At 38.3% G+C, this 14,497-nt stretch overlaps 1 protein-coding gene across 4 annotated transcripts in view; it reads right to left on the bottom strand.

Annotated features, from left to right (window-relative positions):
- The window catches only part of FBXL17 (F-box and leucine rich repeat protein 17), a 284,000-nt gene that overhangs the window by 172,607 nt on the left and 96,896 nt on the right, over nt 1-14,497 (bottom strand). The window contains exon 7 of one of the 4 annotated variants that reach the window (XM_054185942.1): nt 1,051-1,632. The exons of 2 other annotated variants lie outside the window; for them this stretch is intronic. In XM_054185942.1, the coding sequence (XP_054041917.1) occupies nt 1,626-1,632 (7 nt within the window). In that variant the 3' untranslated portion in view covers nt 1,051-1,625. Of the gene's footprint in view, nt 1-1,050; nt 1,633-3,792; nt 14,488-14,497 lie in introns of those variants that run through there. One more of the 4 variants, XM_054185941.1, reaches the window with a different exon arrangement.

Here is a 14,497-nt window from a genome sequence, read left to right as displayed (position 1 = left end):
TGACAGAAAAATAATATATTCTGATCTTTCTGCTATGCCATTAAACAAAATATCCATGATTGTTAATAGGAAATTACAGAGTATCCTGTTTTAGGATGCTCTCTCTTCATGAGACAGACATGGACAACCACTAGCAATGCATATGTGGAAAAACAGTGAAATGAATGTCTTGCAGAATGTGTAATTGTAATCAGGATTTTAATGCTGGTTTTAGAAGTGATGTTATGATGAGCTTGAAGAAGTCACATCAATTTTCTAAGACGGAGAATAAGTTCATAAAACAGATTTAATAATATAATATTATCAGCTTTAATCTAATATTTCTAGAATACTATTTGGTCTTGATGTATGACTTTAAAAGTCTTGACACTGAACATTTATCAGTAAAACTTCCCCTCCTATATTCAAACATATGGTGTTTAAGGAAAATTTTGCACAAAAATTCACTTTGAAGCACCTGAAAAAATTCTGCATAACATGTATGCAGGTATGTATATTATGTATATAGATGTCATACAGTATTTCATATTTCAGTGCAAAAAAAGTATCTTGAAATTTCAGGAAACATTAAAGTATTACTTACATCAGATGATGAAATCTTTATGGTAAAAATTGTAAAATGTCATCTGTACTTACACAAAGTAAACAGTGTAAGTAAAAATAATGGTTTAAATCACATAGAGTTCTCACATTCTGAAAATATGTTTTAAGAGTAATTAACAATGTATGTATTTGTTGAAAGAATTTCTGTTTCCAAAGTAGAGGAATTTTTGTGCAACTCTTGTCTCTAGACATTTACAACTGCATTGATATATTCAAATAGTGTTTTTTAACTTGAAGATAGCTGGGTTACTTACCTGAACTATATCACCAGTGGATTTTAAGACACTGTAAACTGAGAGCTGATGCTCATCCAAAGTACCTAAAAAAATTAACTATTTGCTTTTCCTGTAGCTCCTTTAAGATGCAATTGAACAATACATATGAATCTTTGTATGATCGTATGACTTACTATAACAAAAGTCACTTTGATGCAAGTATCTATTTAATATCATTATTTTCAAGGCGTTTGCTGAAAAGGAGTAATTGTGACAGACAATAGTCAGCATAGGAAGAAGGGCGCATGCGTATAAGGCCTTTTCTCCTGATACAATAATCAGCATAATTTGTAGTCTCAGAAGGAGAAGCTTTATTTTGCTTTGCAACACTTCATTTTACCCTTTGAATACTCAAAGTATCTATGTAAAATGAAGCCTGAAAGAGCAGTGTGATAACATAATTTCCTGAAATTAAACTGAAGATCCAGTGACATAATTGAGCTGTAAGCTCAATTTTTGAGTCCTTGTCTTAGGCCCTACGGGCTGCAAAAATACGCATTGGGAAGGTCTAGGGAAATGTTTACTTGAAAATCATCACCTAAACCACCAGTGAACTGTAGTGCAACACCAGCTTTGTTCATCCACTGTCCAACAGTAGCATGCAGGGTCTGGAGTCACAGCTTCTGACTGAAAGGACAAGTTCACTAAGACACAGAAGCATAGCAGCCTGCCTTCTCATCCATCACGAGCTAGGGCATACGGCTGGAGCATCGTCTTGCCAACATGAAGACTGGGATGAAGATTGTGTTAAATGCTGTACAAACAAGAGATATAGTATTGGCTACAAAAACTAACAAAAAAAAAATAACAAAGCCAAGTAAAGGGAAATGTCCAAACAAATTGGAAAGGACAACCACTGGTAAGTGAACTCTTTTTAAAGGACAGTTAAGTGAAGCTGCTGGAAATACCAGGACAGTGCACGAAGACACACTGAAAAAAACAAGTACTAGAGAAAAAATATCCCAGAGACAAAACTAACAGAATATTATCAGATAATGTCACTGTAATCCATAACATTCAGAGTGGCTCGGAGCAGACAAGTAGCCTTAAACCCATCTGAGTTCTTCCCACAGACCACAGCCACTGCCAAGGGGCAACTCCAGCCCTCAACCTGTTCCCAGCTGCGGGACCACTGTCACTGTCTTCTGGTCCAACTAAGTAGCCACAGCTACTCTGTGATCTCAAGATCTCAAGATCACAGAGTGCATTTTTATTTTTAACAACATGAAGCTATATCCAACACATCATGTTTTAATTCCTGATATAATTCTTGTTTAAAGCATAGTTACTTGTTAGAAAAGTCTTAATTTACTAGGAAAAAGTCCGTTGTTCAGCTACATTTTGAATAATGCTTTATAACCATACTAATTATCTCTGTTCCAAAAGACATCTATGTTCTAAAAAAAAAAACAACCCAAAAAGCCTATACAGTATGTTATTTATACAAATGGAAAATATGCTCAGAAATTCAGGATAAACTTAGGAGAACTTAAAAGCAAAATTTTGTGATTGTTAGGTGTGTAAACAATCAAATCTGAACTGAAGCCACTAAAAATTGAATGAACAATAATTAATGTTTTATTAAGCCTGTAAATGAAAGGATCAGAGACTAGGGCAAGATCTGGAGAAGGAAAAAAAAAATTGCACCTGTTATTATTTCTATCCTTGCAGTTTCTATTTTGTCAGCCAACACAAAGAAATGCTTCAGGAAGGTTTTTTACAAAGTCTATCCTTCACTTACAGCCATTTGTAATGCAAAGTTATGGAAAACTATTTTACAAAAAAAGGAAAAATAAAAACAAAAATCAAATTAATGTGAAAACAGCATATCCTTTAATTTCTAAAAGGTACGCATTTTGTATTAGTATACATTACAGTACAGATTTGTACATTCATTGTATTGAGGTGTTTGGAACAGCCCTTGGAGAGACCAACCTTTCCATACTTAAAAAAAACAAAACCAAAAGACCCCAATTTCTATGTTTATGATTGGTATGTTGGCAAAAAATGGATATAACAGTGAAAATTCAAACTCTAACTTTTGTACTGCTTTTTAAAAATAATCACAGTTTTCACATTTCTTCACCTTATTTATTTCATAAAACTCATAGGTATTCAGATTCATAGATATATTAATATATCACCATTTAGATCAGGGCTAATCAGAACACATTTTTACAAATCTTACTCAGCATATATTTGACAGTATTGACTATTGAGCTACATATACTATATAGGAAAGCAATGAATCAAAACAATGTTACAGGCAAAAATAAAAGCATATGTGATATTGAAAATTTTTCTGAAATGCTTATTTTAAAATTTTACCTCAATATTTTAAATATTTAACCAAATTCTTAATAGCCTTCAATATCGCCATGACATTTCTTTTTTCAAAACAAAACAATGTTTTACTTAGAAAATGAAATCTGTTAAGCAGAGAGACAAAGTATGTTTTGTTACACCAATTATACAGTAATCAGAATAATCAAACACATTTTTTAGGACAGAATGACACAAGAATGTCCTCATAGTAAGAACTTTTAGCTTTTCGCTTAGAGCATATGATTAAGACAATCATTTAGCATTACAGGTAAGGAGAAGAGCGAGTACAGAAGAAGTTATTCTGATGAGTTGTCTAAAGAACACTTCTATATTATAGTTATGCTTTGAAATGTAATTCCTGTAGACTGCAATTCACTGAGCTGCAGAAAATATCATAAAATACAATTTGTAAAAATGATTAATTGATACTGCAAATGGGATGACTTGAAGTTTAAGAGGTTCATCTATCTAAAGGCAAGAGCTTTAGTTTTCAAGTAACGTTTGGAAAAGTAAGATATTACTAGGAAAATCTAGGTTTTAGTTGTATTTCAATACTCTTATTTTGAATTCCAGATGTTAAATTTAAAAAAAAAACAACATTATTTTGCCCTGGAAGTTTACAGAGTACTAAAAGAAAACAAATTTTTGTGGTTCAATGATGAATTGAGGGTTGAACGTAACCTGAAATTTCTGAGCTACTATTGCTATTATGTAAAATCAGGAATGTCCATTACAGTCAGCTGTAACAGATATTAGCAATTCTGCTGCTACTGTCATCAACACAAGGACCAGAAACAGGAAGGAAAACAGTCCAAATGGAGACCACTGAGCACAACTATGTTTCACAGAATGTTCTTCCTTCTTGTTTGGTTGCCCCAAGGGAGTCTAATATAATTTTAAATTCCTGCCACAGTCTCAGGCCAGAAGACAACTAATGGATGAAACGTTGTGCGCACACTTTTTATTTTTCCCCTGTGAAATGCTAAAGGATGGCACAAACTTTCTAAGCCAAATTCAGCTGGCCAATATTTAATTGTTATGTCTGAAAGTAGAAATGGGACTACAGTTTGCAATACAGATTAGAGAAACACTTTCCTTAAAGTCTAAATGATCGATTACATTTCTGCTCTATTAGCTAAAAGTTTCAAACGTTGCTATAACCCAAAAACTGGATTTACAAGTGTTTATATGAGAAGAGTCTAAATGACCATAGATTCATACTATCTATACAAACTATTTTAAGTGAATTGGGTCATATATCAGTAAACACAGAAGTATAGTCATAATACACTACTAATAATCTGAATTTTTAACTAAACTATTTAATGTTTTTATTTTTTCTGCAGTTTTTAAAATGCAAGTATAACAAAACATCCAGGCTATATTAAATACCTGAGGAAAGGAATTCTATCCATATAGCCTGCGTATTTCAAAATTTAAAAGATCACTTTAAGAAAAATCAGAACTACTGCATACAGATTTGTAGAAAAATAAACCACTGAAAACCATTGTTCAAAAGAAATACATAGATTGCAAACAATAAAGCAATAAAATTCTGAAGGTAAGACCTTCTGCTTTGAGTACTTTATTCGCAGTAAGAAGGTACGTTCAATATCTGAAAAGACGTCATGAATATTTGAATGCCATCTGACAGACCTTGCGTAGAAACATTTTATATGCTGTTCAGTGTAACAGGCTTATTGTTATGCCTTGTTGCCAGATAGCTGCCAAGATCAGCATGGAAAAGCAACTTCTACAATAGACTGGTATCTAGACTTTGTGAGTAAAATTTACCTGAAGAGATTGTAGTAAGGAAATAAATAATTCAAGAATGCCTTTCACTCTAAATCATATAAACAGATATCTTTTCAGTCTCACTAATCAAAAAAATACAAAATTAAGTTTTTTAGACTCTAGGTCAATCAATATATGATTTATAAACATGCTGAAAACATGTCTGAATTAATGCATTTTATATTATATACCAAGTGTAGCATTAATTAAGAACTATGAAAGGGCTTTTGTCGCCCATTAGTATTGTGAAAATCAAATTTAGCTCACTATTCTTCCAATCCAGTATGCTTTCCCCACCCGCCCCTGTTTTCTTAAATCAACTCATGTTTGATTTTCTGGATTGAGGTACAATGCACAACTTCAGCAGCATTGAAGAGGACTTTCAAGGAGCTTATCATCATGCATTGGCAGTATTGCATAACTCAACGCAGTTTACCTAATAGTAATTTGCAGCAAGAAACAACCAGAGAGGAGCAGAACAATTAACAGATTACACATCCAATTACACAACTGTGCACATCCATGAGTTTGAAATTCAGTTTTACAAACTAACTCCCATTTGTTTAATAATAGGTGGATCACCACACTTAGCCTTTGGGTTCCATTCTACTCTGCTCTGGGCAGGGTCCACAAGCAGCAAATGACTGCATCTTTCTTGCAAATGCGTTTTTTAGATGCTGCACCCTGCCTCAGGTGTTGGCACAAAGGGTTTGGCTTGCCTAACTCTTGGTTAAGTCTGAAACTGGAACGTGGTGGGAATTCAACTAAAAAAATATGACTGTCTTATATGTTACTCCTGAAGAAAGCGAATTATAGAAACTCAGATTTAGAAACTTACCTAGATGTAACTCTTATCTAAACCTAGACATCCTTAAATAGGAACCATTCCTTCACTCAACACCTTTAGCATGCCTACCCAAATGCAAAAATCTGTTACCACCCACCCAGAAAACACAGCATATTATGTTCAAAGTTCTCTTTGTTACATACACACTATATTATACATATGTGTGTGCATTTGCACACAACAAAAATATGAAATAAAATGAAGAAACAAAAGCATAAGCTTTAAAATACATACACTGGAAACAAAAATAACTAAAGATAAATAAAATGGAAACAATATCAAAATATATCAGAAACCATTCCAAAACTTTAATTTCACTGACCTCAGATAAAAAGTGTAAGTTCTATTTCAACACATAATTTTTTTGTGTGTGATGCCAGACATATCATGTATGGCTTGTTCTTTTGCTGACTTCTATAGAACATTCATCTAAAAGTACATTAGTTCATTTTATATGAATGGAATTAAAGTATTAATCATTAATGACTTGCCACTTCTATTTGTGAAGACTCTTGTCCTAAAGGTGAACAAAAGAGAAATCTATTTATTTTACTAGCCACACGATTTAAACGGCTTTCCAATTAGGTTTGTATTTCAATGTAGCTTGCTGTCCCTCTGGCTGTGGAAAACTTAAGAAAGAAGCCAGGAAAACACTAGTGGCGATGCCATTCCTCCAGAAGATACATCTCTCTCAAGCGAACTTTTCATTTATTAGGGAACCCTATGCATCATCAAAGATCTAGAAAAAGCCTTTACTAATGACAAACTGGCAGGTCTTGGTAAAACCAGCTAGCGGCAGCATCTCAAGAGTTAATATGAGCTCTTTTCACAATGGAAACAGAAGTAGTACTGTAAAGAATGAAACAGACCCAGCAAAGCACAGGTGGCATCTCTTCTAAAGATAGGATTTGCACCAGAAATACGGACTGATCATGGTGGCAACAACCACCTTTAAAAATGCTTTAAACTCATCAAAAAATATGGAAATCTGAAATAGAAAGTCCTAAGTACTTGTAAACTAGTTTTATTTTAACTCTACCCCCTCAGAAACAGGGAGAATTTACAAAGAAAATGCTTTTCTAGCAATATTTTAGGTCATATAAAGATTGTATTATCTGTTCTCTTTTGGTAAAAAACAAAACCATTTAAGATTAGACATTGATGATGGTATTAAGGTCGTAGTCCTGCTTTTTCTTGTTCCTTTTTTTTTTTTAACCTTTTTTCTTTTTTTTTTTAAAAAAAAAGAAAAAGTAGGAAAGTGTCACGGGCAGCAGGGGAGGTGGGAGGAAGGATGACACCACACACAGAAGGCAGGCTCTGTCCTTGGAAACAATGTTTTCAAGCATGCTGCAACAGAAGCAGGCTACAGACCACAGCTGGACTCACTGCAGCCTGGCAAACCTGTTCCAGCGCACAGCTTTCGGCATTGCTCTTAACTCTACCACCACCACAGGCTCACAATCATCTATTAAATGCCGTTGGCAAGATAAACTAGACTCTTATTAGATGAAATCTGAAGGAAAGGAAAAGGAAAGACAAGAAACAAGACGGAGTAGGAGGAGGTAATTAGTACTGGGGGAGACAAAGAATGAGAAGGGTCCTGCACTTGGGTCGGGGCAATCCCAAGCACAAATACAGGCTCGGCAGAGAACGGACTGAGAGCAGCCCTGAAGACAAGGACTTGGGGGTGTTGGTTGACGAGAAGCTCAACATGAGCTGGCAATGAGGACTCACGGCCCAGAAAGCCAACTGCATCCTGGGCTGAATCAAAAGAAGTGTGGCAGCAGGGTGAGGGAGGTGATTCTCCCCCGCTGCTCAGCTCCTGTGGGACGCCACCTGCAGTACCGCCTTTGGAGTCCTCAGCGCAAGAAGGACATGGACCTGTTGGAGCGGATCCAGAGGAGGGCCACAAAGATGATCAAACGGCTGGAGCACCTCTGCTATGAGGACAGGCTGAGAGAGCTGGTGTTTTTCAGCTTGGAGAAGGCTCCAGGGAAACCTTACAGCAGCCTTCCAGTACCTGAAAGGAGCCTACAAGGAAGCTGGAGAGGGACTTTTTACAAGGGCAGGTAGTGATAGGACGAGGCGTAATGGCTTCAAACTGGAAGAGGGTAGATTTAGACTACGTATCAGGAAGAATTATTTCACTATGAGGTCCTAACCATTATATGATTCATTCTATGAGAGCTGAAACCAATCTCTTCTCACTCTGCTGTAAGCAATAACTTCAATGACGATGATGTCAATATGTCTTACGTTCCTTGCAGACCTTCTTCAGGTCCTGCTCGGCCAATACATTTTACAGAATCAGTAGATAATGGTCTGTCCAAACACCTCATGATAAACCTTGGAAAATCAGGACCCAGTGGGAAAGGTGGCTTCTATGGTGAAGCTCACTTAATCTACCTTCAGTTTGCGCCTACTGGCACATACCAGTTTTTTCCTCACTCCATGAGATTAAAAACTAGATGCATGGACTGAAAGAAGTCTCAGACCACCTCACCACAGTTCTGAAAATCAATAGATCATGATCACAAGGTATGCAGAGAAGTCAATAAGACTCCAATCCAAACATAAGTCACTGTTAAGCCTTTTTATTTATTCATTTTTCTTTGCATCATTCACTTCTTGTTCACTACCTCTACCCTACAGGCATGATCATGATGACCACTTTCCGTTTAAGTTACTGCTTGTTTTCCTCATCACATTGTTACTACCAATTCCAGAACTACCTAGTCATTCTTTCTGTCAGCTCAACTTTGACTTCATCACCATCTTCCTCTTCAAGCTTACTACAACTTCTCAAAGCTATATTAAATTCTCATGTCCTTTACAAGTCAGTACTTATTGGTTAATCTTGAATTCTAAGCACACAAAAATAACTACATTTAACATCATAGAAAATTCAGCATATACCAGCCTTCTTTGGTTTTAACAAAAGAAAAAGGAGGGATTGTTGAGTTAAACTCATCAGGATTGAAGGCAATCAGCATTTAGCATCTAACGCATTTCCTGTTTATACCATGGCATGGTCCCACCAGTAACATAGGTCTTATGTTCACTTACACACAAAAAAAAACACCAAAAAAATTGTGAAATTATTTTAATTTTGAGCACGTAACCCATGCAGCAAGGAATAGCTTAAAGCAAATTTAGAACATGGGTATGCTCCTTTTAATTGTTTTTTATAATGGATATAATGGCAGACTCTAAAGAATACAGTCAGCACAGTAAATCATTAAGACAGCCCTCCTTTCTTTCTTTTTCAAGTACTGTGCCTATTCTGGCTGCATGGTGACATATAGGTTGCAACGTGAGAATCCAATAGTAATTGCAATAAGGACTACATTTTCTTTTCTGAGCATAAGTAGGTTGGATTTTTTATTTGTCTGTACTACTTCGAATTATAACATTGCAAATATTTTATCTATACAGAAATGATACACATAGAAAACTTTTTCGTTTTCATGATGCACTAAGGATTCAGATTTATAACACATTGTCATTTCCGTGCCTTCAGGGAACATTGCACTTTCTTAATTTCTGTAAGGAATGTCATACAGAAAATAATCAAGCCACATTTGTGTCAAGTCTGCCATTTTTAATTATTAGCAATCAAGTCTAAGCAATTTCTCCTTTGGTTTAACCAGTGCATACCTATCTTCCAAAATTTTTTTTATGCCACAACTCATAAAATTGTTTAGGCTGATGCTAGTCTCTTGCACTAAATTAATAACTAATCACCAGAGATATTTATAATCTTGATTTTTTTACATCAGAATTGTCAGACTTAATCACCCTCTTCATATTTTCACTATTTACAGAGCTTCATTTATCATACATTTCAGCAGTGTGACAACAGTAGACTATTTTCCCAACTTTTCAAGTATGTAAAGGAAGATAAAAGGGTGGCAAATCATGACAATAGCTTGAAAGTTTTACTCTTTCTGATCCACCCATTTCCACCAGAAACTGATTCCTAAAAAACTATTTATTTTAATACCACTTACAGAGAGAAGCAGAATTAGCAGGCTAAAACGTCAAAAATTTGACAGTTAAACTCAATTACAGAAACGCATTCTGATTTTTATCATTGGCTAAACTCTGCAGACAGTATGAGAATGATCTGTCCAATCAAATGTTTGTAAAAAATAATTTCTTTGATAGAAATGCCGAAGAAACTGTTCTCAGAAGCCTTTATAAAGTGGGTTCAGGGCTTATAACCAGAAACTGAAAGGTCTACTAACTCTGATAAGGACAGTGATTTGGCAGATAACTGCTGAGACGTGTGTTGAACCACAGACCAAATATTTTTTAAACCACTTGCAGACTGCACTGAAAAGTAACGTAATGTCTAAACCGAAGCTATACAGAATAGTACAAATGTGTGGCTACTGCAAGATTCTGTGGGAAGTTCATCTTGCATTCATTCTCACACCACGTTGCACAATGAGAGCAAAAACAAAGCACGTAGATACCACTTAACTGAAATAAGCTATGAGTGACAGCTCCTCAAGTCTATCAAATGAAACTCTGCAGCTTAGATGCTACCTCAGTGTTGTAATGAAATATTACAGAATATCTGTTTCAATAAGCATAGTAAGAAGAACCATGCACCTTCATATTTTAATTGGTTAGGGAAAAATCCTGCCCCCGGTAACGTGGGACCAGTACTGTTCAGTATCTTCATCAGTGACAAAGATGGTGGGACTTAAGTGCACCCTCAGCAAGTTTGCAGATGACACCAAGCTGAGTGGTGCAGTTGATGCGCCTGAGGGATGGGAAGCTACCCAGAGACACCTGGACAGGCTTGAGAAGTGGGCCCATGTGAACACCATGAGGGTCAAACAAGGACAAATGCAGGGTCCTGCACCTGGGTCAGGGCAACCCCTGGTACCAATACAGGCTGGGGGATGAAGGGATTGAGAGCAGCCCTGTGGAGAAGGACTTGGAGGTACTGGGGGATGAACAGCTGGACATGAGCCGACAATGTGTGCTCGCAGCTCAGAAAGCCAACTGTACCCTGGGCTGCATCAAAAGAAGCATGGCCAGCAGGTGAGGGGAGGTCCACTCTGCTCTGGTGAGACCCCACCTGAAGTACTGCGTCCAGCTCTGGATCCCTCAGCACAGGAGGAAACATGGATCTTCTCCAGACACACGGATCTGTTGGAGTGGGTCTAAAGGAGGGCCACAGAAATGATCCGAGGGCTGGAGCACTTCTCATGCTGAGAGAATTGGGGTTGTTCAGGCTGGAGAAGAGAAGGCTCCAGGGAGACCTTATTGCCGCCTTTCAGTACTTAAAGGGAGCTTATAAGGAAGATGGAAATGTACTGTTTAGCAGGGCCTGTTGCAATAGGACAAGGGGTAATGGTTTTAAACTGAAAGAGGATAGATTTAGATTAGATATTAGGAAGAAATTCTTTACTGTGAGGGTGGCAAGACACTGGAACAGGTTGACTAGAGAGGTGGTAGATGCACCATCCCTGGAAACATATAAGATCAGGTGGGACGAGGCTCTGAGCAACCTGATCTAGTTGGAGATGTCCATGCTCATTGCAGGGGGGTTAGACTAGATGACCTTCCAACTCAAACTATTCTATTATTCTATGAAAAATAAGCCAAAATCCTACTACACACAGAGAGGAAGAGGGAAAAGAAAGAGCATGAAAACAGCAGCACAAACACCAAGATTAGGGAAGGAGGAGGTGGAGGCGCTCCATTGCACTAGTGCAACTAGGTCGTGGAACAGCCCATGCCAGAGTAAATGAATACTCCTAAAGGAGCCGTGGCCCATGAAGAACCCACACCAGAGCAGAGGAAACATGTGAGAAGGAACAGCAGAGAGAAATCACCATGTGCTGACTGTAACACCCCTCTCCCCATGCTCCTCTATTGGTTAGGGCAGTAGAGGACTCAGGAGTGAAGACATAAAGTTAAGCCTGGGAAAGAAGCAGGAAAGGTGGTGCTTTAGTTGTTTGCCTTTTTGTTTCTCACTAACCAAATCTATTTTAACTAGTAATAAATTAGAGCTTATTCTCCCCAAGTCAAATCTGCTTTGCCCTCAGCAGTAACTGGTAAGCGATCTCCCTGTCTTTATCTCAACCCTTGAGCTTTTTCATGCCAATTGCTTCCTTTTATTTTTTTATCCCACTGGTCCTGCTGAGAAGGGAATGAGTGGCTAGGTGGATGTTTGGCTGTTAGACAAGGCCAACATATGACAAGAATAAAACAAATTATTTATGGAAGAATAGTAGCTAACAGACACAACAGTGTTATTTTCTGTTTTCTGTATGTTTAGGTCAAAGAAACTACCATAAAATACTTTAGTAAAGTTATATCAGGCCAAGAGGAAGGCACCTCTGGGAAAGCATATTTAAGAAAATGAAAAAATGCTGCACAGCAGAGTGTGAGAGAGGGAAGTGAGGACAGTAGGGGAGAAACAGCCCTATAGACACCAAAGTCAGAGAAGAAGAGGGGGGAGGACGTGCTCCAGGTGCTAGACCAGAGATTCCCCTGAAGCCTGTGGAAGAGACCATGGTGAAGCAAGTTGTCCCCCTGCAGCCAATGGAGGCCCACACTGGAGCAGATATCCACACTGCAACCTGTGGAGGACTCCATGATGGAGTGGATGGAGATACCCTGAGGTATCATGTGTCAAGATAAGGATGGGGAGATAGCTCACCAAGTACTATCATGGGCAAAACAGACTTGACTTGGAGAAACAGATGCAATTTCTTGTCAATTAAACAGAGTAGGATAATGAGAAATAAAAACTTTAAAAACGCCCCACCTCTTCCCCCTCTCGCTTTTTCCTGGGCTCTACATCACTCCCAACCTTCACCTTCCCCCCTGAGATGGCACAGGGCAATGGGGAATGGGGGCTGTGGTCAGTTCATAACACTTTGTCTCTGTTGCTCCTTCCTCGTCATGCTCCTCCTCTGCTCCAACACGGGATCCCTCCCACAGGAGATAGTTTTCACAGCCTTCTCCAGTGTGGGTCCTTCCCACAGACTGCAGCTCTTGATGAACTTTTTCAGCGTGGGTCCTTTCCACAGGGCACAGTCCCTTGGGAATTGACTGCTCCAGTGTGGGCTCCCCACCGGGGCACTGTTCTGCCAGAAAACGCGCTCCTACATGGGCTCTTCTCCATGGGTAGTTCCTGCCAGGAGCCTGCTCTCCAAAGGGTTACAGCTTCAGGGCACATCTACCTGCTCCGGTGTGGGGTCCTCAATGGGCTAAAGGGAGGATATCTACTCCTTCATAGACCTCCATGGGCTACAGGGGGACAACTTGCACCATCATTGTCTTCACCACAGGCTGCAGAGGAATCGCTGTTCCAGTTTCTGTAGCTCCTCCTCCTTTTTCACTGACCTTGGTGTCTGTTCCTCTCACGTATTCTCACTCTTCCCTCCTGGCTGCTGTCCACATTGGTTTTTGCCCTTCTTAAATATGTTATCAAACCGCTGATTGCCTCAGCTTTGGCCAGTGGCAGGACTGTTTTGGAGCCAGCTGGAACTGCCTCTGTCCAACACAGGATCAGCTCCTGGCATCTTCTTGCAGAAGCCACCCCTGCAGCCCCTCTACTCCCAAAACCTTGCCACATAGACCCAGTACAAAAGCCCATGCTGGAGCAGAGGAAAAGTGTGAGGACAGAGATGAAGACTTATGAACTGACTGCAACTCCTGCTCCCCACCACCCTGGGCTGCTTCATGGGGAGGAGGTAGAGGACTGAATTTGAGCCTGGGAAGAAGGGGAAGGGAAGGTGGTTTATTTTTGCCCTTCTTTTCCTCACTCCTACTCCACCTTAATTGGCAAGAAATTAATCTTCCCCAAGTCAAGTCTATTTTGCCCATGACAGTAATTGGTGCCTGATCTCCCTGTCTTTATCTCAACCCATGAGCTTTTCCATCTTATTTTCTCTTCTCGTCCTGTTGCGGGAGGAGGACTGACAGAGCAGCTGGGTGGGCATCTCTCAGCCACCCAACTCTGCACAACCCACCACTCCGGACAAATCAGAAAGGATTATTTTTTCATATGTTTTTTCATAATCAATTAAAAAAAAAAAGACCCAGAATTTAAAGTAGATAATTCATGAAAGCACGCCAATTTTTTTTTTGTCCAAATTCTACGCTTTATTTTGAAATGTAAAAAAACCTGACAGTGACAGTCAGCCTCAAATCAATGTAAAAAACACATCTGCAGAGTGAAGCAAATTTTCTTACAAATTTAATTAAAAAGTATGACATTCAGAAGAATAAGTAATTTTAAAAGTAAAATTAATTTGTGTTACACTATATAACTTTTTATGGAGTTCAATTTTTCATGTAGTTGACTAAACACTTGATAAATATTCAGAGAACTCAAAGGAGATCATCTTTCAGATAACACTGAAGAGATGAAATTAAATTAGAATTAAGAAATGCTAGTATTCACCTAGAATGATTCATGACAAATATCATATAAAAGTACAGTTACTTTTCTGGAAGGCTCTACTATATCCCCAAGTCCAGATTATACAAAATGACAGCAATAAGTATCAGTGCTCCTGAAGCACATTTCCACTTCAGTCAGATCAAAGGTGATGAATACTAAGACGCAACATTAGCATTTGCAGTCACCACAGATAAAATGAACATTTTTGCCTGGGCAAAA

The sequence above is a fragment of the Rissa tridactyla genome, chromosome Z (assembly GCF_028500815.1).
Source record: "Rissa tridactyla isolate bRisTri1 chromosome Z, bRisTri1.patW.cur.20221130, whole genome shotgun sequence".
NCBI classification, from domain to species: domain Eukaryota; kingdom Metazoa; phylum Chordata; class Aves; order Charadriiformes; family Laridae; genus Rissa; species Rissa tridactyla.
Note: the sequence above shows the minus strand (reverse complement) of the source record. Positions and strands in the feature narration are given on the sequence as shown.